This window comes from Echiichthys vipera (genome assembly GCF_963691815.1).
Source record: "Echiichthys vipera genome assembly, chromosome: 11".
Taxonomy (NCBI): domain Eukaryota; kingdom Metazoa; phylum Chordata; class Actinopteri; order Perciformes; family Trachinidae; genus Echiichthys; species Echiichthys vipera.
The window spans coordinates 16263986-16284459 of NC_139836.1; the positions used below are offsets into that span (position 1 = coordinate 16263986).

Here is a 20474-nt window from a genome sequence, read left to right on the forward strand (position 1 = left end):
TTTCTTGCCTTGCATTTTTATGTTGCAAATGAATCTGCAGGGATGTAAGAACAATGTCAGACTTGATCTGAGAGTAAAGTATTGAAATGAATGGTATGAAATGAAAAAGCAAAAAGGTCATTGCTGTAAGTTTTATTTGTGGATTTTAGGTCACAGTCGAGCACAGAGATGGGCAGCTTGAGTGAAATTGAGACCGGGGACAAACTGTCACATAAGGCTTTTTGGTGAATTTAAAACATATGGAAAGAAACCACTTATTTAACAGATGGACTAACAGATACAAGTTTCAAAACAACTCTGTAGGAGTCAGAAAACATACTTCTCCCTCATCATTGTGACATTTTAGTATCTATATTCAGAATAGTTGTATTCAAGTATTCAGTGTTGCACAGACTTTACCATACGCAGAAGATACCACAAATTCAGGTTAAAACAGATGGTTTGAAATGTTTGGCTCCATTACATCTGATTTAGCGAAGTGGACGGCCCTGAAGTCTGGTTACATATTCTATGGTACTGCAAGAGATCAACACACACCCAGAAAGAACACATGCCACTAACTAACAAGACGATAGGGCAGTTTTAATACCCAGTGTTCCTCTGGCAGAGAACATTCAAATATAATATCGTTCTAGCTTACATGCATTCAGGAAATGTTGTGCGTCCTTATCCACCCTCTACAAGCCTCTAGTTGCCCATCACAAGTCTAGCTTGCATGTTTCCCTGCAGACAAAAGCAGGTTCTCATAAGCCTCAGCAAACTTTGTAACGTTTACAGAGAGGAAGGGGAAAAAGACACTTGTTACTAGAAGCACCTGCTCAACAGAACAAACTTCCACGTTGGTAAAGTTGAAGGTAATTTCTGAATATCATTGACACAGTAAGCTGACATTTAACAGTCATCACACATCACTTATTGGGCACAGACTTTGACACATTTAAAAAGTGTGTACTTAAAAGAAAAAAACAACAACATTGGTTTCATAACTGGCCTGTTAAATTTAATTTAATCAAGTATAAACTCATAATCAGGAATATTTAAACTTTTTTTAAAAAGTCCAAAACAAATCACTACTGCACATTTCAATGCAGTATCCAAAACCTCCATTGACTGACATGGTATTCGTTAGTCATCTGTTTGTGTATAATGTGTCCTCCCATTGGTGAATTAACTTCTCGTGCTTTGATTCTGTCTCCAAGTGGAAGAAACAACAGACTCGTGAGAGGTCAACATGAGCGCTCACAGCAGTCTGATGGGCTTCAGTGCAGCCAGATGTGTCAGAGCCAAAAAAATCAACTGTCCATGAAAAAAAAATTCCCATTTAGATCCTTTGAGTAAAGAAAAAATTTCACATCCTGTGATGTTATCATGATTCCTCTATGGTCATTTATATATAAACAATTCTCCATTGGCTCTTGGCTGCACAATCCTCTAGCAGCCCCCAGTGGAGAACAGAGACAGACACACGCCAGGTGGCCCCCAACTTACAATCGGAAGGAAATTATGTGCGGATGAACTAAAAAATGGGATTGTGGCTGATTGGAAAGAAATATGGCTATGAGAATTGAGTGTAGCAATTGTAGAAAATAGTGGAAATTATGGGTCGGAGTTGTGTATGGCAGGGTGAATATGACATTTTCAGGCTGATGGACAAAGTTGTCCGGGAACCCTCAGTTGAAGTCGGGGGTTTCTGGGAAGGTGCAACCTGCTTGTCTGATGATGACGTTTGCAGCGTAGTGTGCCGCCTTCACGCACTGATCCAGCGGTTTCTCCTTGACCAGCTCAGACAAGAAACCTGCAGCACGGAGAGAGAAAAAAAACTTTAAAAGAAATCCAAGGAAAACACCGAAAAGACCGTAGAAAGAGCCCAGAAATGTCTCAATCGAAAACAGATTTGAATCTTACCTCCTACAAAGGCATCACCTGCACCGTTTGTGTCAACAATGTCCTTGGGGTCAATCTTCAGTACAGGGAATGTCTCCACCTTGTGACCTGAACAGATACGTGAAGAACATTTATATGTCTGCAACATAACTCTAACAGCGGACAATAAGAGTCTGAGAAAAATAAGTAATATAAGGAAAGAAACAGACAAAAGAAAATCTTACTATGGGCCATAGAAGTTTCATCCTTCCCTTGGGTCAACACCACAATCCGCTGTCTCTTTGTGTTGACTTTGGGCAAAGCCTGGGCTTTCTTGGCAATCTCCTTTATGTCCTTGGTCTACAGACAAAATACACATTAACACAACCGATTGATTACGCACACGTTGCATGCAAAATGCAGCACTAATCATTTGCAAATGCTAAAAACAGACGCACTCACCTCAAAGTCTTGCTCTTTCGCGAATGCAGCTGCCTCCTGAAGGACAAAAATAAAAGATGCGTTAATCATCAACATCTGGCGGACACATAGCACTGCACAGGCAGCCAATATGTAGAGAAACATTTACTGTCAAAGTCTAACTTACTGTCTCATTGCCAAACAGCACATCCACATAGGGCATAACCTGCATGAGGTTATCCTTGAAGAACTGGCAGATGAAGGGCGCAGAGAGGTTCAGGCAAAACAGCTTGTTGTTTTCAGAGGCATGCTTCGCCACTTTCAGGATGGACTCCAAAGAGACGGTCAGGAAGAAACCCTGGAAGAAAACGGTGATGTTGGGTCGAGACAAATCTGCTTTATATATCTTGACGGGCTCTAATGGATCACATGAAGTAAGGTTTTGAACAACACACCATGGTTTAGTAAGTAAAACTTACAGCAATATAGTACACTTTAGCTTTCTCCACCAGCTCCCAGTTTTCTTCCAGGTCTAGATGCTTGTCCTTCTTATAACAGTTAGCAGCAGCTAGGTTAGCTACGAGAGATCTGAGAGGAGACACGGTTATAGATAGATGAGAATCCAATGAATCAAAATGTGCTTATTGTATATGTATATATTTTTACAATTGCCCACCTGTTATCTCCGGTGATGCAAGCAGCACATGTCCCTGTGGGCTCCTCCTCTTGCTCGTAGTAGTGGGCATCTATGTGGGCCTCCTCAGCCTTCTTCTTCAGGATCCCTCCAAACTTGTCTTTGCCAATGCAGCCAAAGAACGTGCCCACATTATGGGGTTCTTGGATCATCCACTACAGTGACAACAGCTCTGATCAGCCTCAGTCCATTAACTCTACTCCCATTACAGCAGGAATTCAGAGCATTTATGTAGTGACAGAACAGAAAGTTAGTGAGTTTGTGTGTGACTGACCTGAGCGATCTTTATCGAGTTCTGTGTGGCTCCTCCAGCATGGTACTCAACTTTGAACTTCTTCACTAGCTCCTCAAATCTACACACAGAGCCACACATGTTATTGACATAATTCACATTTTCCAAGTTAATTTCTTGTTCACCTACAATAACTTTATTTGTGGTGCTGACTAAGCGCTAAACAAATACAAAGCTTCAAATTATAGCTGGCTACTGACCAAACTGTGACTGTTAATCATCTGGCTCTTGTACTGGTTTGCATGATATTGTTGCATTTATTGTGTCCACTTAGTATCATTACTTAATCACAGTATATTCTGTGTACACTGTTACAGAATATACTATACTAGATACTAGACTGGCTGCTAATAATCATATGGTGTAACTTTACCTCGTAACTTTGTCATTTATGGCTCTTGTATAGTACATTATTTTTTTTACTTCTACAATAAAGTTTTCAAGTTTCTTATACCAGATGTATATAGCTTTTATTGGACGTATTCTCTCTGTACTTGTATCTGTGTTTGTGTTGCTGCCACACCAGAATTTCTCCTCTTGTTCGAAGCTGGTCTCTTGAGCGGGCTAACAGTGGGGTCTGTGAGCGTGAGCTGCAGTGACTGAGTCGCTCTTCTCCCGGGCCTGTCTAATTTGTAGCACCAGTTAGCATAATAGCTATGCTAGGCTAATATTAGCGTTCAGCAGACACCTGGAAGGGTATAGCCAATCAGAGTCCAGTCTACCCGCGAGGTATTCTGGTTAGTGCTGATAAGCGAGCCGGTTTGGTCTCTCCCTAGAAAGCATTTTTCCCCCAGATCACTGACTATACCATTTGAACCACCAGCCTGTTATGTAACACAATGACTGAAGCAGTGCTTTGATGCATTTAGAGCTAATGCATTTCTAATTTACCATGTTATTCAGTTTAAATATAGCAGTCTAGGTTTATGTGAGTGTTGGAGAAAGTATAACAGGCTGACTGCTGTTAAAGGTCCTGAGACTGAGCCAGAGTTTACAGATGGGGAGACATCTGGGAGATGGAGCAAGAAATAGAGTGGGGGTGACCTATCATATTATCTCACTTTTTTATTTTTTTACCCAAATCGCTTACGGTCTGTTGTGTCAATTAAATGTCTTCCCCTGGGGTAAATTGCTGACATGACAGCGCCCTACCCCAGAGCATAAAACAAGAAAAGAGTGTTACAAGTAAAAACAAGATTGTCAGGGACTGAGGGTGTGAGGACTTTCATACATAAGTGACCAGCAGCTTCCCTATAAACATTGAGCTCCTGACAACATTGCTGGCTCTAAAGCTGGGAATCATGAGCACAGATCTTCTAACATAAATAGTTTATATATGTAAAGAGATTTAACTGTCTTTAGTAGATGCATAAAAGTTGGATCTATGTTTTAAATGGAAACATCTGGCTATAACAAATGTCATAATTATAACTGTGGAGAGTCAGAGTATATCAGTTTAACTCTCTCTCACACACACACACAACCTTCTTATCTTGTGCTGTTGAATGTTTACTTTCTAGCTCTTGTCTAAGAGGGACTGGGAGTTGAAGTGTCCTGCTTTGCTATTGGCTTAGACTGCCTCTGTGTGCTGGATCTGCTGCTCTGCCATTGGCCGTCTATAAAGATACGGGGTTCAATCGTGGTGATTTCTCGTGTGCGCCTGTTTTGACTGGCCTGCTCCAGAACAGAGGGAAACAAACTGGGTTTCACCATGAACTAATTTTCTCCCTGTACAGACTACAAACCACAGCCTAAACTGAGAAACAAATGTTGTAAGAAAGGAGATACGAACAGTTCTTTGTGTTTGTCCTCTGCCAGGATCTGGTCATTGGGCTTCAGAGTGTACCTGCAAATCATTAAAAGGGGACAACAAGGATGCATTAATTCATTTAGAGGCTTTGAGAAACTCTGTGCAAGTGCCTTTGTTTCCACGTATCACCACTCAGTGCAAATCAATGTTGGTCAATAAAGCAAGTCCAGTTTCCTCAAAACAAAAAGGTAGGTTGGGGATTAAAGGGCCTCTTTAGTCCTGCTTTATTCTATGTGACTGAATTAGAACTGTGGTTGGTTGGTTTAGCTCTAATCCTGTAGTTTACGCAAGGGGTTTGAGAGTGGACTCTGAGCTGGAACCCAAAGGAGCTCTTTGCCCTGGTCAACTCTGTGTGACAGAGCTTGGACAGACCAGAAAAAAGCTGCTCTGACTGTGTAGATTTGTGCTGATGTAATGCACAGAATACACAGTAAATACATGAACAAATAAATAGGTAGGAAATTATATTAAAATCTCTTAATTATCACTGCTTTGCAGAAACCCCATAACCTTAGACGTCAACTTAGAAAAAGGCAAATTGTTGGTAAACATTTTTTGTTTTCTGCCAACTATTTTTCAGGCTTAGCCAATTAACTACATTGATAAACGATAACTCATAGTGTGAGCATGATGACAAAACAGGGAAAGCCATTGATTGTTTCAATCAGCTACAACAATCCAGTATGTATCCCCTCACTGGTATTTATCCTGCAGAGAGACAGCGTGTTATTGCATTAAAGCAACACATCTGTTAGACATACAGCTCTGCGGACGCTGATCAGTCCGCTCTGCTCTTTCTTGTGCTCTGTTTTCTCCCATAATCCTTATCTTGTATCTCCATTGATTAAATAACGTCATAGAAACCTCTTTGCCTTGTGGTCTGCCAGTCACTGGAGTGACTTCACTGATATATTTCTATATTTCACTTAATCTGATTGCAACTGGGCTTTTTGGAGATTTTACAGCAGCAAAAAGAGGACTGCATGACTTAAGAACACAAATATGTTATTTCTTTGCCTTTATATTTATTGAGGATTCCGGCACTACAACCACCTGATGACAGCATTTCTTGAGAAAAATCTCCATTGCTTTAACTTACTTATCCAAGAAGTCTTTGTCCACCACAGCACAGATGTCCAGTAAGGGGTTTCCCATCCCAAAGAGTGAATTAGGGCTGAAACAAAAAGACGAAACGTTTAAACAAAAAAAGCTCTACAGTACATGGGCTGGCTTTAACATGACAGCACAGACTAGCTACCTTCCTTCTTTTATATTAACTTCACTGTAGATTTTTTTTCAATTTAAAATTCACATCTGGTCACTCCACTGCATGAGCTGTGTTTTTTAATACCACTGTTGCCCATCCCTTTGCAAAACCCATAGTTTTGTTTTCATGTGACTCCAATCACATGACTTAAAATCTTCCACTTTCGCAGAGAAGCAGAAATAGTAACATGTCTGAACGAGATGGTTTGGAAACATGCATGACTCATCAACGAGCATTACAAAAGGATATGAATGACCCAGCTAGTCATGCATGTAACCGTGTTATGAGATTCGCAGCAAAGCAACATCAGGACAGCTGTAGGCTGCGCGTGTCTTTCTTTATACAGTTACATTCTGTTCTGTCCTGGAGAAAACAGCTGAACACAGGGCATGTACTGTATATTATAGCAAACCACAGTCTTGTGATGCCCATAACACACTTTTAAAAACAGCACAGCAAACCAGCCTTTGTGTCAACACTGATCAGTTTGCCATGTGTGGTTAGTGGTGAAGGATCCAAAAAACACATTCGGAGAAAACTGTCAACATTAGATGCTGTCTGTTGTGGAGAATATTTGATTAGTTTGCCATGGGCTTCACATAAGTATTCAATTAGCCAGTGGGACCGTCTGCAACTTTTTCTTTCCTGTAAACAAATGAAGTGAATGATGCATGTGCGATACCACAAAAGCACCCAGAGATTGTGTTTGCATGTTAATTGCAGATCTGTGTCTTGGTGTCATCTCAATTCTGAATGCTAGTCCTTGATGTCACCACAGTCTTGTCAGTGTTTCTGGGAAAACCCCAGATGGAGCAAGTTTCTGAACACAGCCGCTGACATGTGCCTACTTCACATGAACATGTGCCGGCATCGTTTCCCATCAAGTCTCCTTCCAGACCCGCCTGACCACAAGGTTTGATGCAGCAAAAAGAAGCAACATGAAAAAATATCTTATGGATAAAAAAAAAAGGAGAGGGAGACAGACATGTTTTTGCAATGGTTAAAACAGAAGATGCATCTATCGAGCAGGAGCCACACCCTCACTATCATTTCACAAAGCACACACATCTGCCACTGTGCAGCCAGATAATTACTGGGCTTCTGCAGCCAATTACACCGAAGAACCACAACCCATGTCTGCCTTTAGATCAATTCTCTATATGTCAACGTGGTCTTACCGTGCAGAAGACATGGTGTGCCTCTCTGTCTGTGTGCTGGATAGATACTGACAAAACCTGTTGAGCAACCTAAAGCCAGCTCAGAAAGAGCTAAGCATACAAAAAACTTCAGTTTCAGCTCAGCGTGCAGGGTAGATCGATTTCCCCTGCAACCATGGCTCCTCCTACTCGGGACCGACCGATTGGAGGCATCTTTGGGGGAGGAAGGGCCACAATAGCTTGTCTTTCTGATGATTGGCTTTCCCTGCAGTCTCTAGCCTCAGTCCGCTGGCTCTTGAAGCTCAATAACATCGTGATGAGCGTGCTGATGATAGCGGCCACTGAGATACAATGATATAATTGATGCAGCATGCCGGAGTCAGATTTCATCAGGGGGGAAAGGGCATCAAAAGATTGCATATTCACCAACACGATGATGATGTGACTACTTCGCGATCACTGTTTATAGGAGCTGGTTGCAGTATGGCTCAGCTTTCTCTGCAGCGGAGCAAATCCGTGGCACTGAATGAACGAGGTGTCAAGATCAGTGCAAGTATTTCTTTCTGCAGCTTTTTAAACATGCAGAAGCAGGTGGCGGTGGTCACGTTGGTCCTTGGAGTAGATATTTGGCACACTTGCAAGAGTTAACGGACGTTATTAGACAACAGCAAGTGTCCAAACGCTCCTGATCGTCAGCTGTGCAGCGGCGGGTTCAAAGACATCAAAGGACTTTACACCGGTCGTTATCAACACAGATAACGCGGTAGTTCTTACATTCACACATGAAATGCTCTGAAAAACCCACATGTTTAATCTCACTTACATTTCACACACGCGTTCATGATGTGTTCAGGCTCACTTTGTAAACTAAAAGATTTGCGCGCGCACATTAGCATGCAAACAACTTAGGAGGGTCGCGCGTGTCTCCTCGCGCAGCTGCACGGAGGCAGTTTGTTAGCTTTTTCTTTTATTTCAGGTAGGTCACCTTAGTTTGGCGGCAGGAGTCTTTTTGGACGGAGACTCTTTGGTCGGAGACTCTTTCTTCTCCTCCTCCTCCTCCGAACGTTTTTGTTTCTTTGCTCTTGGTTCTTCAGAGGCCATGGCTGACTGTGCACGCGGAGATCGCCTTAACCGGTGTGGAAACAACGCGGTCGCGTTAACGGGAAACGGTGTTTTTACCCCGAGTAAAGGCTCGCAGGCATCACTGAGCTCCACCAATCAAAAGCCTTACATTTAGGTTGGCAGGAAACGTGACCGCCCACTTAAAAACAAACAAACAATGAATTCAAACTTAAAATAAAACCATAAAACTTCCCGATTAAAGACTTTAAAGCTGTACTTTATTTATTTATTATTTTTTACGTTAACAATAATACGTTTATGTTATATAGAACTTTTTTACAGACAAAGTGACAAAGTTCTTCACCTGATAAAATTGTTAAAATGGTAAAATAGATAAGATAATAATAATAATATTTATTAATAATAATAATAATAATAATATTGTGGATAGCAAACATAAAATAAGCATCAATAAGAAAGAATAAATTATATAAAATATGAACAATATAAACGCAGGGAAATATAAAATGTAAGAATAACAGGAACAATATATACAATATTTTTAAATGTTTGAATTCACACTAAGGCACAGAGGAAAAATATTACTATTACTATTGAACATTGTGATTGAAATCCACCTGAGTTGAGAACATTATAGTGCAGTTATTCATCTCATCTCATCTTCATCCGCTTGAGATGAGATAAATAACTGCACTATAATGTTCTCAACTCAGGTGGATTTCAAAAAGTGCTGTTATTGTCATTATTTATTATTGTTCTTTTGGTTTATGTGTGTGTGTGTGTGTGTGTGTGTGTGTGTGTGTGTGTGTGTGTGTGTGTGTGTGTGTGTGTGTGTGTGTGTGTGTGTGTGTGTGTGTGTGTGTGTGTGTGTCTGAAAGTATTACCTTTTTTGTCTTTATTAAATGCAAAATTTAATAGTGCAGCATACATTTAGTTTTTTAGTTTATAACAATACAACTGAGAACAAAACAGATTCAACTGAATAAATAACCTAAATTAAGAAGTAAAATATCTAAATAGTAAGTAATAGTGAAATGTTTATTAAAAATAAAGTAAAATAACATTAGAGACATCTGCTCATTTGTCACTTTATTTCTGTGTATCACCTGTTTGTTTCTTTGTTGTTGTTGACAGCGCAGAGCTTCTGAGTGAATAGAAAGTAGATGTTTAGGGATTGTCAAAATGAATATATTTAAACAAACAAATGTAAAAATAAAATTGAGTCTGTTAAACATAGTACAGTCATGGGTAAAAAAAAGGAACAACCTAAGATATAGCTTATTATAAATAATAATAAGTTTGATATACAATGTCTGCATAGACGATGATAGGAAAAAAAAAGTTGTGAAACATTGGAGGTAAAGCAATATATGTGTGTATAGTAAATGTGTTTCTTTCCAATGCTCTTAATGTGTTATATAAAGCACTTTGAATGGCCTTGGTGTTGGAAGGTGCTATGCAAATAAACTTTCCTTGGCTTATGAGATGTGTCACAACTCTGCTAGAGAAGTTAAATGTCATGCTTCAGGCATTTGCAGCATGTTTCTGCAAGTACTCCTAACATGTGAACATGTGTGGTATCCTGAGGACCTGCAGGAGCACCTGGAAGACGTTTCTTTAAGCAAACCTTATTAGCAATAATATTACATTACAAAATATATAAAGTCCAGGGAGGAGTTTTCCACATAAACATACATTTTGATTAAATAACAACAACAAAAAAAACCCAACTGAAATCATCTGGCAATGTAGTCCATATTCTTCTTTAAAGCTTTTTTTGTTTTTAGATACTTTACATACAGAGTCACACAAAGTTCACCATGAAACAAGTTTGTGCTGGGAAGGAACTGAAGAAATGTGGCCTTGTGAATAGGATATTTTCCCCAAAAGACACAGCAATTTTAAAACGTTATCAACTTCCTTGTTGTCATTTAAAACAAGACCATATATTCTGTTATAGGGACCAAGACCGTATGAATTTCATGTTCAACTACATTTAATATTCAAGCAGCTTAAAAAAGAAAAAAAATAGAAAAAAAACAACCCAAAAAAGCCTGGACAACACCGCTGTGAAATACCTTCTACCTCAGCCGCTTTCTTACCTATCTGTATATATTATCTTTATTTGTTATTTTATCCTTATTTGTTACATATATATTTCTTTTTTACCCCTCTTTTTATATTTAATATTTGTTGCTGTAATTTGCACCGTCTGGAATACACTTGAATTTCGTTGTACTATGTGTAATGACAATAAAGAGATTCAGATTCTGATATTCTGTTAAAGGGACCAAGAGCTTATGAGTTTCCAACATTATTAAAGAGATTTGAGTCCAAAAGATACATGAATGTGTACAAGCATAACATAAAAGAGACAAGGACTCAACCTCCTCTTTACAGGGGAAACATCAGGTCTAAAGTCATTGCATGGGTAACATTTGTGTAAAGTTTTAATTTGATTTTCTTTAACCTTATTGGGGACCAAACATCTATTAAATACAGTCCAAATATTCCCGCTAATGTTAGGAAACACTACTTTCCAGCGATGAAAGGAAACAGGACACTTTGAGTAGAAGTCTTTACACCTCTGACAGGAGCATTGTTACAGGGACGTTGTTCAAGAACCTTTCCACCCAGACACAATCACCTGGAAGACGCAGCTCAGGGCAATAAACCCCGTAGTACTCACATACAGATCAGCTGCCCGCAAACGTTGCCTGATTAAAAAGTTAGAAACTTTGGTCTGAAAGTGTCGGTGAGGTTGACTCTACGCTTGTTTTGCATTCAAACCGTGCTAAATATGTTTCATAATTTTAGTGAAATAATTTGAGGATTATTCTTCTGATGTGTCGTCGTGTAGCCGGGACTTAGTCGTGTTTACGTGTGCACACATCTGCAGGCGTCTCCTCAGTGACTCACACAAGTCTGCCACACTGGCACCAGTAACTAACGAATCCTGGCACAGTTAGCCGGAGGAAGCAGGTAAAACTTTCATAAACACTATGTGAAACTTTGCACGCAGAGCTGCCATTTCGCTGTCACTTTTAAAGTCATTACATTTTTTTAACAACAAGAAAACCATATGGTAAACACGTGGAGTCGCCACTCTCTATTTGCTTTCCAGCCGGTTAAGTTACCTGAGGTTTAAGTTAGTTCGGCAGAATGACAGTCGGTAAACTTTGACAGCAAGTGTCTTACATTTGCATTGTTTTGATTTTGGGCGCAATCAAATTATTGATACATTCATATAATTTTTTTTTTAACTTTTGATTTCTGCATTAGTAAAACTAATACCACAGAGCACACTAACAACAATAACAACAGCCTTATTGTTGCAGCTGAGATGATCCACAGTCTGTTCCTGATTAATCACTCGGGAGACATCTTCCTGGAGAAACACTGGAAGAGTGTCATCGGCCGGAGTGTGTGCGATTACTTCTTCGAGGCGAAGGAGAAGGCGGTGGACCCGGATAATGTGCCCCCTGTGCTGCAGACCCCGCACCACTATCTCATCACAATATACAGGGAGAAGCTCTTCTTCCTGTCTGTCATCCAGACGGAGGTCCCTCCACTGTTTGTCATTGAGTTCCTGCACAGAGTGGCAGACACAATTCAGGTGGGATTCAGTTCAATTCAATTTTGTTTATAGGGCCAAATCATGACAAAAGTTATCTCGAGACACTTTACATATAGAGTAGGTCAGGACCACACTCTTTGACTTATTTATGATTCACAGAGACCCAACGATTCCCCCATGAGCAGCAGCAAATCACACTATCTATAATATTATCAATAATAATCATAATAATGATATACTGTTTTCATTTTGATAGATAGATAACGCCAGATTTTTTAAGTCAGACATATTTGGTTCTGTACAAACTTGTTGTCCTATGTAAACAGATTTAATATCTCAATGGAGTTTAACTCTGAACTCTTTACCATACAGCATGAGAGGAAAAAGCCATCATTAATTTGCATTTTGAGAGCTTTAAACATTTTAAAGTGTAGCCCACTGTTTGCAAGATCTTTCCTGGTTTGACAAGGCTAGAGGCCAATCGCTGTGGGATTTTAGAGGGTGAAAAGTCAACGATTAACAAATATGACAGCCAGTATAATGATTTTTTTGAGCTGGAATGAAAATAGATCTTTTCTGTGTGGATTTTGTGGCGATATGATTATGCAAAGGTACTCAGAAGGCTGCTTTGTTAAGCAAAGAGCGTTATAAGGAGTATTTAACATTCATTTACAGAAATGTACATAATAAAATATAGAGTAAATAAATATAAAAGAAGTAGCTAAATGAACAATGTTCGGTATCAGTCAATTGCTGACCATTTGAATAAGAAATACATCATAACACTATAGTGATGTGCCCTAGACAGGGCAGTCCCAATATGGGACCAGATCTTAGTGTCCTTATTAAACTGCGGAGGAACTAATTAGCTGCCTGGTGTCTACCATGTGTTTACGTTGTCGCATATTTTTAAATCACCCTAGATGTATTGAAGTAAAATGGAGCTGAGGCCTAATCTCAAACTACATACAGTGGGTACAGAAAGTATTCAGACCCCCTCAAATTTTGTCTCTGGCTGCAAATGAATAAAGAGTGAAACATTTAAGGGGGTCTGAATACTTTATAAATCTAAGCCAGTCTGAAGTGTGTTCTCTTTGGAAACATTACAAAATGAAGTACCTTTAAAAAGTTAATAAACTAAATATTTTCTGAGTGTGCTGTTGTCATACAGTGTTTACATACACATACATACATACATACCACAACATGTAGATGATTTCTCTATGTTTATTTGACATCTGTGGGTATAACTACTGGAGATTTTAGTGCAATAGTAGTCATAGTAAGTACAAAGTGCTTTGACATAACACAAATCAAAAATACATACATACGTATATACAGTATAAACAACAAATAATAATAATAGTAAAATCCAATAAGGTACAACATAACCATATTTACACATCATTGTTTAGAATAAATAGGATTGAGCCTCGGCCTTGGAACAGTTAAGAGAAACCCGCCCACGGATCTAATGCTGCGAGCAGGCTCATACGGGGTCAGTACGTCTGAGACGTATACTGGGGCTAGACCTTGTAGAGCCTTAAAAGTGATCAGTAAAATCTTAAAATCAATTCTAAATCTGTACAGGGAGCCAGTGGAGTGAAGCCAGGATTGGAGTAATATGATGTCTGGTGACCAATAGTAAAGTGTGCTGATGATTCCTGTATTCTCACTAAAGAAACAATATATTAAAATATACAAAAAACTGTATATATTGAGAATTCGCTATATAAGCACTATGTATGGAATTGGGACTCATTTATGGGAAATATTAAAGGTGCTTTTAAAGACCACTGAACCACTCAGATTTCTGCAACAAGATTTCTGTCAGTGCTTAAGCCTAACAGGTGTTTTTTGTCGACAGGACTACTTTGGAGAGTGCTCAGAAAGTATTATCAATGACAATGTGGTGACAGTGTACGAGCTGTTGGAGGAGATGCTGGACAACGGCTTTCCACTAGCAACAGAGTCCAACGTCCTCAAAGAGATGATCAGGCCTCCCACCATCCTGCGCTCAGTTGTCAATACTCTTACAGGTAAACAGAGGATGCCCCGACTCTGGTGTTAAAGGTCAGTCTAAACTGAACCCCCCTCTGTCTACTTATCTACAATATTTATATTTTTGCCTTTCTTTTGTGTGTTTTCTAGGAGGAAGTAATGTTGGGGATAAATTACCAACAGGTCAATTGTCTAATATCCCATGGAGGCGGGCTGGTGTTAAATACACCAATAATGAGGCGTATTTTGACATTATAGAGGAAATAGATGCCATTCTGGACAAATCAGGTACTTGTTTAGTGTTTCTATGGCAGTGGGGAACTTTTTCCTGGAGGATTATATGTGTGGTTACTCTTTAAACATGATTCTTTCTTGTTCAGGTACGACAGTGTTTGCAGAGATCCAGGGTGTGATTGAAGCCTGTGTGAGGCTCACTGGGATGCCTGACTTGACTCTGTCCTTTATGGTGGGTTTATTTCCTCTCAGCCCTGTGGTTTTCTTTGTGTGCTTCTGTTGTCTTCCCTGACGTCTGTCATAGTGTAAAATTCACTTACTTGCCCTTGTTGTCGTGTTTTTGATGACAGAATCCTCGTCTCCTCGATGACGTGAGTTTCCACCCGTGTGTGCGTTTTAAGCGCTGGGAGTCGGAGCGCGCCCTCTCTTTCATCCCACCGGATGGAAACTTCACACTCATGAACTATCACGTCAGCTCTCAAAAGTAAGCAGAAGGACATATGTAGGTCTTCTTGTGAAAAAATAAACTCTGTCGTGTCGTTTTCTTTGGGTTACAGTGTAGAGGAGTGGATGGAATTTCTGATTTAATTTCCGCAATAACGATTCACAATCCACACTTGTTACTGTGTTTACTTATAAACACAAGCCTGGTTTCTGTCTGTCTGCTTAACGTCACTGTTTATTGTTGTCGTGGTCAATTCCTGTCTCTGTTCTTCCTCAGCCTCGTGGCCATTCCAGTGTACGTGAAGCAGAGCATCAGTTTCTTTGAGACGGGACCTTGTGGTCGCCTGGACATCACGATTGGACCCAAGCAGACCATGGGGAAGACAGTGGAGGCCTTGATGGTCACTATCCACATGCCTAAAGTTGTGCTCAGTGCCAATCTCACAGCCACACAGGGAAATTACACCTATGACTTTGCTACCAAGGTAACCAACTGTTTACAAGGACCTTTGTGGACCCTTTTATCCAATCAGTGTCCATCATACTGCTCAGTTTTTGTCAATCTTGCTTCACTACAGAGCTGCTTATATCTTACGCGCCTACCTTATATGTGCTGAATCGATGGCCAAAGTAACATTTAAAGGTCCCATATGGTAAAGATGGACCTTTCGGCTGTGGCGGCAGAGGGGCGGCTGTGGCTTGGTGGCAGAGTGGGTCGTCCTCTGTTCGAGAGATTGGTGGTTCGATCCCCATCTCCCCCCGGTCCACATGTCGAAGTGTCCTTGGGCAAGACACTGAACCCCGAACTGCTCCCCGTGCTGCGCATGGGTGTGTAAATGTGGTGTGGATGGTTAGATCAGATTAGATGGTATGAAGATGTCCACTGCCATCAGTGTGAATGTCTGTGTGAATGTGACAGACACTGTGAAGCGCCTTGAGTAGTCAGATGACTAGAAAGGCGCTATATAAGTCCATTTACCAAGTCCATTTACCTTTCCATGTCTTTTAAATACTGTCAAAAAGTTATAATATATAAAGCTAGAGAAAGTCAATCAGAGCAGACTAGGGGGGGGGGGGGGTGTGCTAAAAACTGAGCCACATAGATATTCAGACAGACACAATTTTTTTTTTATTGTCCATATCTGTTATTTTACATTAAAGCATGTAAACATGTTCAAAGTAGGAACCCAAGTATGAACCTCAAAATGACCATAATGCAACTTTTAAAACTACCTGTTAAAGGCAATGACATTTTTCTTTGTAAGACAAATTTATTGGCTACATTTAAAAAAAAAAAAAGCTGTTTTGTTTTATTGTCCTTAACCAGAGCACATCTGTGTGTTGATAGGTCTTGGTTTGGGACATTGGGAAACTGAACCCCCAGAAGCTTCCTAACCTGCGGGGTAGTCTGAGTTTGCAGGCTGGAGCCCCCAAACCTGAAGATAATCCCCCAATCAACATTGGCCTGAAGATTCAGCAGGTGGCCATATCAGGTAATCGCTACATGACCTCTTAATCTTCAACTGGACCAAGTATAAAGTCCAGTTTCAGTCATCGCTCACAATGCTTTTCACTCCTCTGTACAGGTCTTAAGGTGAGTCGTCTTGACATGTTTGGAGAGAAGTACAAGCCGTTTAAAGGGGTCAAATATGTGACTAAAGCGGGGAAATTCCAAGTGCGGACCTGAGTAACGACTCCCAGAGGTCAAAGGTCAACAATGCAATGTGCCAAATAGGGGGCAAGATAATCAACTTGCCAGTATGTCTTATATATTCTCTGGCTTACTGTTAATAATGAACAGTTATTTATTATATGTTCTGCATTCTCTCTCTCTCTCTCTCTGTGATATATACCTGTGTGTGTGTTTGCACATACACACACACACACACGACTGGAAGATATTTGTGAAGGGAAGACTTAAAAACCAATGTGACCCTGTTAAAGTGTGATTAGTTTGCATCCAGTTTAATTTGTTGCATTGTATGAACCATTCCTCTTTTTTCTTTTTTTTTTTTAACACCCTCTGAGTGTTGCCTAAGGGGAATTCTTTGGTATGAAAAGGGACACTCACAACTCACTGCCCTGCCCCTCACTACTTCAACACAGCATTACAATCTTACTTGCATGCTGCCTGAATAAAGCAATGCATTTGGAAATCTTTATACACGATAAAAGGTAGCAAGTTTTATACTTTATACTAAAAATATCATGTATCTACTGAGTAGCTGCAGTGTGTCTTGAGGCACTGTCTTTAGTATGGGTATTTTTTTCATGCATTCACTCTAATGTGGCCTTGTAAGGTAGATAAGGGGCCTTGCCTAACATACGCAGCACAAACTGCATATTTGCAAGGCCTGAGGGGAAGTATATTTAAAAATATATATATCTTATATTTAAGGTACATTATTTGATTAAGGGAGTACAGCTTTCTGCAGGGCCTAGATACAGTTGTGTAAAACGTACTCAGAAATCTACAAAATCCTCACATAATCTTGAGAACAACTTCTTTACTCAGCACAAAATTTGCACAATCAATTGTCCAAGTGGAAAATATACTACTTAAACTTTTGTATCAAGTTGAATCTGTATTTCAAGATGTCTCATAAAAGCTTTAAAATGATGTGTTTCTTTGTGCTCTTTTAGCCATGCTAGTGGTACAGCTAGCTTTGGTTTAATAAACTAATGACATTCCACATTAGCTTTGTCTTTAGGGTGCGTTTAATGCTAATAATAGCATGCTAACACCGAAGTAAGATGATACACTTCAACTTCAGCATGCTAGCATTGCCATTGTGAGCATGTTAGCATTTAGTGTAAAGCATCGCTGTACCTTAGCACAGCCTCACAGAGATGCTAGCATGGTCGTAGACTTGTGTTTATTAACTAAATTACTTGACTACTACTTGTGAAGTCTTACTATTCCACAACACTCAAGAGATTCAAGAGACTTGTGATAGTGAATAAGAAGCAGACTCCAGTCATCATTTTGTAGTCTTTTATTCTTCCAAGGCACAGCAGATGTGTTGGCAGGGCGAGAAGCTATCAGAATACATTCAGGGTGTGAATGAACACATCAAGTACACACAGAAGTACACCCTGTCGCTCTCAGTGAGGGGTCAGACTGCTACATGCTCGGTAGGCCCAAATCAAGGTGAAAACATTTGGAGCTCTGTCCCTAACCATCATGGACCGCTCGCTAAACTGATTAAGAGGCTTCACACATACACACACACATACAGATTCTCTCTTTAATAGTTAAATGGATTACCCAGCCATAAAAATGTGTACTGAGACGTGATGAAATATTGTTTACAGAAAGAAAATATGTATTCATTTGATTGCATTTAATTTTGAGTAACCAACCAATGGGTCCTTGAACTGCTGTGTAATTATTACAGACTGATGCCTGATAGCACCTAATAAGGTTTTATTTGTTCTAAAAACCACCAGGGTTGTCTAGAAAATCTGTGTAAAGATGATGCTTCAGAGCATTCAGAGTGGCTGAGACTACTGAGATCACACATTGAGAGAAGTCTGAAAGTAGGAAGCTGAATGGCTGTTTAAAATTTTTGATCAATTTTGAATAAAATATTCAAACAGTTCAACTGTTGCAGAGTGCAAAAACAAAGCAATTAGTTAAAAAAGAGAAAATATCAACTGTTTTTGCTAAAAAATAACAGACCTAAAAAAGTACTTCAGCGTCTAAAGAAAACTGTCTGTCTCGATTTGTAATAACCTGAATTTTAATTGTTAAGATGAAGCTTACAGCAGCTTTAAACAAATCCTTTGGCATTGTTCACTGTCTACGTTAAATGAAGTTAAAACCCGAAGTTCAAAATATCTCACCTCACCTTGACTCATACTTTACTATCTGTCATTCTGCACCTGTCATGTGAAAACCTTGTATCTACTAAGTATGTATCTAAGCATCAACCTTCCTACAATCAACATTATTTATTATTTATTGACAAACGTACATTATTTTTTTAAATTAAACATTCACTTTTGAAACTGTATCATTTGCCTATAACACTTTAAATGGTGAAGATCTTTAGTTCTTTAAGTATAAACATCACCGGACAGCAGTGATGATGTATCACCTTTGAATAAATAGACCTTCTCACTAAACGTAAACATGAAGAGACAGTAGCACATCAGCCCACAAAAGACTCCGCACTCTAGTGTCTAACTCAATGTATAAAGCTCATAGCTGAGTGTTGTCCATAAAACAAATAATTACTGTATATACAATCGACAATAAGAAACTCTCACTGAAAAAAAGGAATTCAAGGTAAATGTCCTTTAGGAGATAAGTAGCTTAATGTCATAATTTGCCTTTAGAAAATAGAAAAAATTTTCATGCAAAAAATATATACCTGGGATTTGGATAAACTCTTGTAACACAACATACCAAAAATATATATTAAAAAAGTCTCCGATTAGCCTAAGTGATTCCACAGTTACAGATAAAGAGAGAGCAAAGCTGAACTCACTCCAATAAATGAAACCTGCTTGGTATCAAATCTACTGCGGGTACACACAGCATGACCGTCCACTTCCTCTCTGAAGAAGTGCACGTTTACTCATGATGAGTGTGCACTTTGCTAATTTTACTCAGGGCATGGGCGGATTATGAAACAATGGGCCCCTCGGCACACACATGCAAAATGCACCGCCATCTTTCCTACATAGGAGCGAGAAGCTGACTTTGTGGTACTTTTGAATATTTTTGTTGTTTTGCACCACTTTGTAGTCTCTACACACCTCTGCGGCTATGTCTTTTTGTGGTCACGTGGTCTTTGTTGTCATTTTCTTTCTCTTTGTAGTAATTTTGTGTTTCTTTGTAGCCATATTGTGTCTCTTTGTAGTCATTTTCTTTCTCTTTTTAGTCGTTTTGTGTCTCTTTGTAGTCATTTTCTTTCTCTTTGTAGTTGTTTTGTGTCTCTTTGTAGTCATTTTGTAGTTGTTTTGTGTCTCTTTGTAGTCATTTTCTGTCACTTTGTAGTTGTTTTGTGTCTCTTTGTAGTCGTTTCGTGTCTCTTTGTAGTCATTTTGTGTATCTTTGTATTCATTTTGTGTCTCCTTTTAGTCATTTTGTGTATCTTTGTATTCATTTTGTGTCTCCTTTTAGTCATTTTGTGTTTCCTTGTAGTTGTTTTGTGTCTCTTTGCTTTGTCTTTCCCCTTTTGTAGTTATTTTGGCTCTTTTCAGTTGCTCTGCGTCTCTGTGTAGTTGTGTTATGTTTCTTTGTGGTCATTTTGCATCTTTTCGTGGTCAGTTCGGTCTCAAGTTAATTTTGCAGGCCAAGGGAACTTTGGGCCCCTGAGCCTGTGCCCGGTAGGCTCATTCAGTAATCCATCCATGACTCAAAGTGTGTGCTATCGGTGCCAAGTTAAAAGAGTATTAGCGGTATCAGTGACCGGGTTTGTTTATTGGTACCAGGGGGTCTTGCGGACCCAGCGAAGGGTGCATCCTGAATCTGTACGGATCTTGATGGAGGCAGCTTCTGCTTCTCTGACAGTCTCTTTCACTGACTGCATCAGATTCTGGGCGTTATGGACCAACATATCTGTGGCCTGGTTGGGGAAACATTTGAAACATTAAAGGTAAATAACAAAAAATAGACAACTTT

The 20474-nt window shown here is 39.5% G+C and overlaps 3 protein-coding genes across 4 annotated transcripts in view; 1 reads left to right on the forward strand and 2 right to left on the reverse strand.

Annotated features, from left to right (window-relative positions):
• Positions 1-117: 117 nt before the first annotated feature.
• LOC310953400 (adenosine kinase-like) lies at positions 118-8625 on the reverse strand. The gene is made up of 11 exons (XM_083922430.1): positions 8489-8625; positions 6179-6253; positions 5062-5115; positions 3252-3330; positions 2960-3132; positions 2763-2871; positions 2471-2641; positions 2326-2361; positions 2109-2223; positions 1906-1992; positions 118-1795 (listed from the first exon to the last, which is right to left on the reverse strand). The coding sequence occupies exons 1-11, from the start codon at positions 8602-8604 to the stop codon at positions 1671-1673; spliced, it is 1140 nt and encodes a 379-aa protein (XP_083778556.1). The 5' UTR covers positions 8605-8625; the 3' UTR covers positions 118-1670.
• Positions 8626-11452: 2827 nt separating this feature from the next.
• Positions 11453-17373, forward strand: ap3m1 (adaptor related protein complex 3 subunit mu 1). 2 transcript variants are annotated; one of them, XM_083922971.1, is made up of 9 exons: positions 11453-11568; positions 11925-12202; positions 14031-14202; positions 14315-14452; positions 14545-14630; positions 14749-14882; positions 15120-15327; positions 16191-16335; positions 16429-17373. In XM_083922971.1, exons 2-9 carry the CDS (start codon positions 11930-11932, stop codon positions 16527-16529), a joined length of 1257 nt encoding a protein of 418 aa, XP_083779097.1. In that variant the 5' UTR covers positions 11453-11568; positions 11925-11929; the 3' UTR covers positions 16530-17373. The 2 variants fall into 2 exon arrangements, with proteins under 2 accessions (XP_083779097.1, XP_083779098.1); XM_083922972.1 differs by lacking the exon at positions 11453-11568 and adding an exon at positions 11587-11671.
• Positions 17374-17823: 450 nt separating this feature from the next.
• Positions 17824-20474, reverse strand: part of LOC310953722 (vinculin-like) — a 31602-nt gene continuing 28951 nt past the window's right edge. The window contains exon 22 of the mRNA XM_083922855.1: positions 17824-20418. Coding sequence (XP_083778981.1) covers positions 20272-20418 — 147 coding nt within the window. The 3' untranslated portion in view covers positions 17824-20271. The remainder of the gene's footprint in view (positions 20419-20474) is intronic.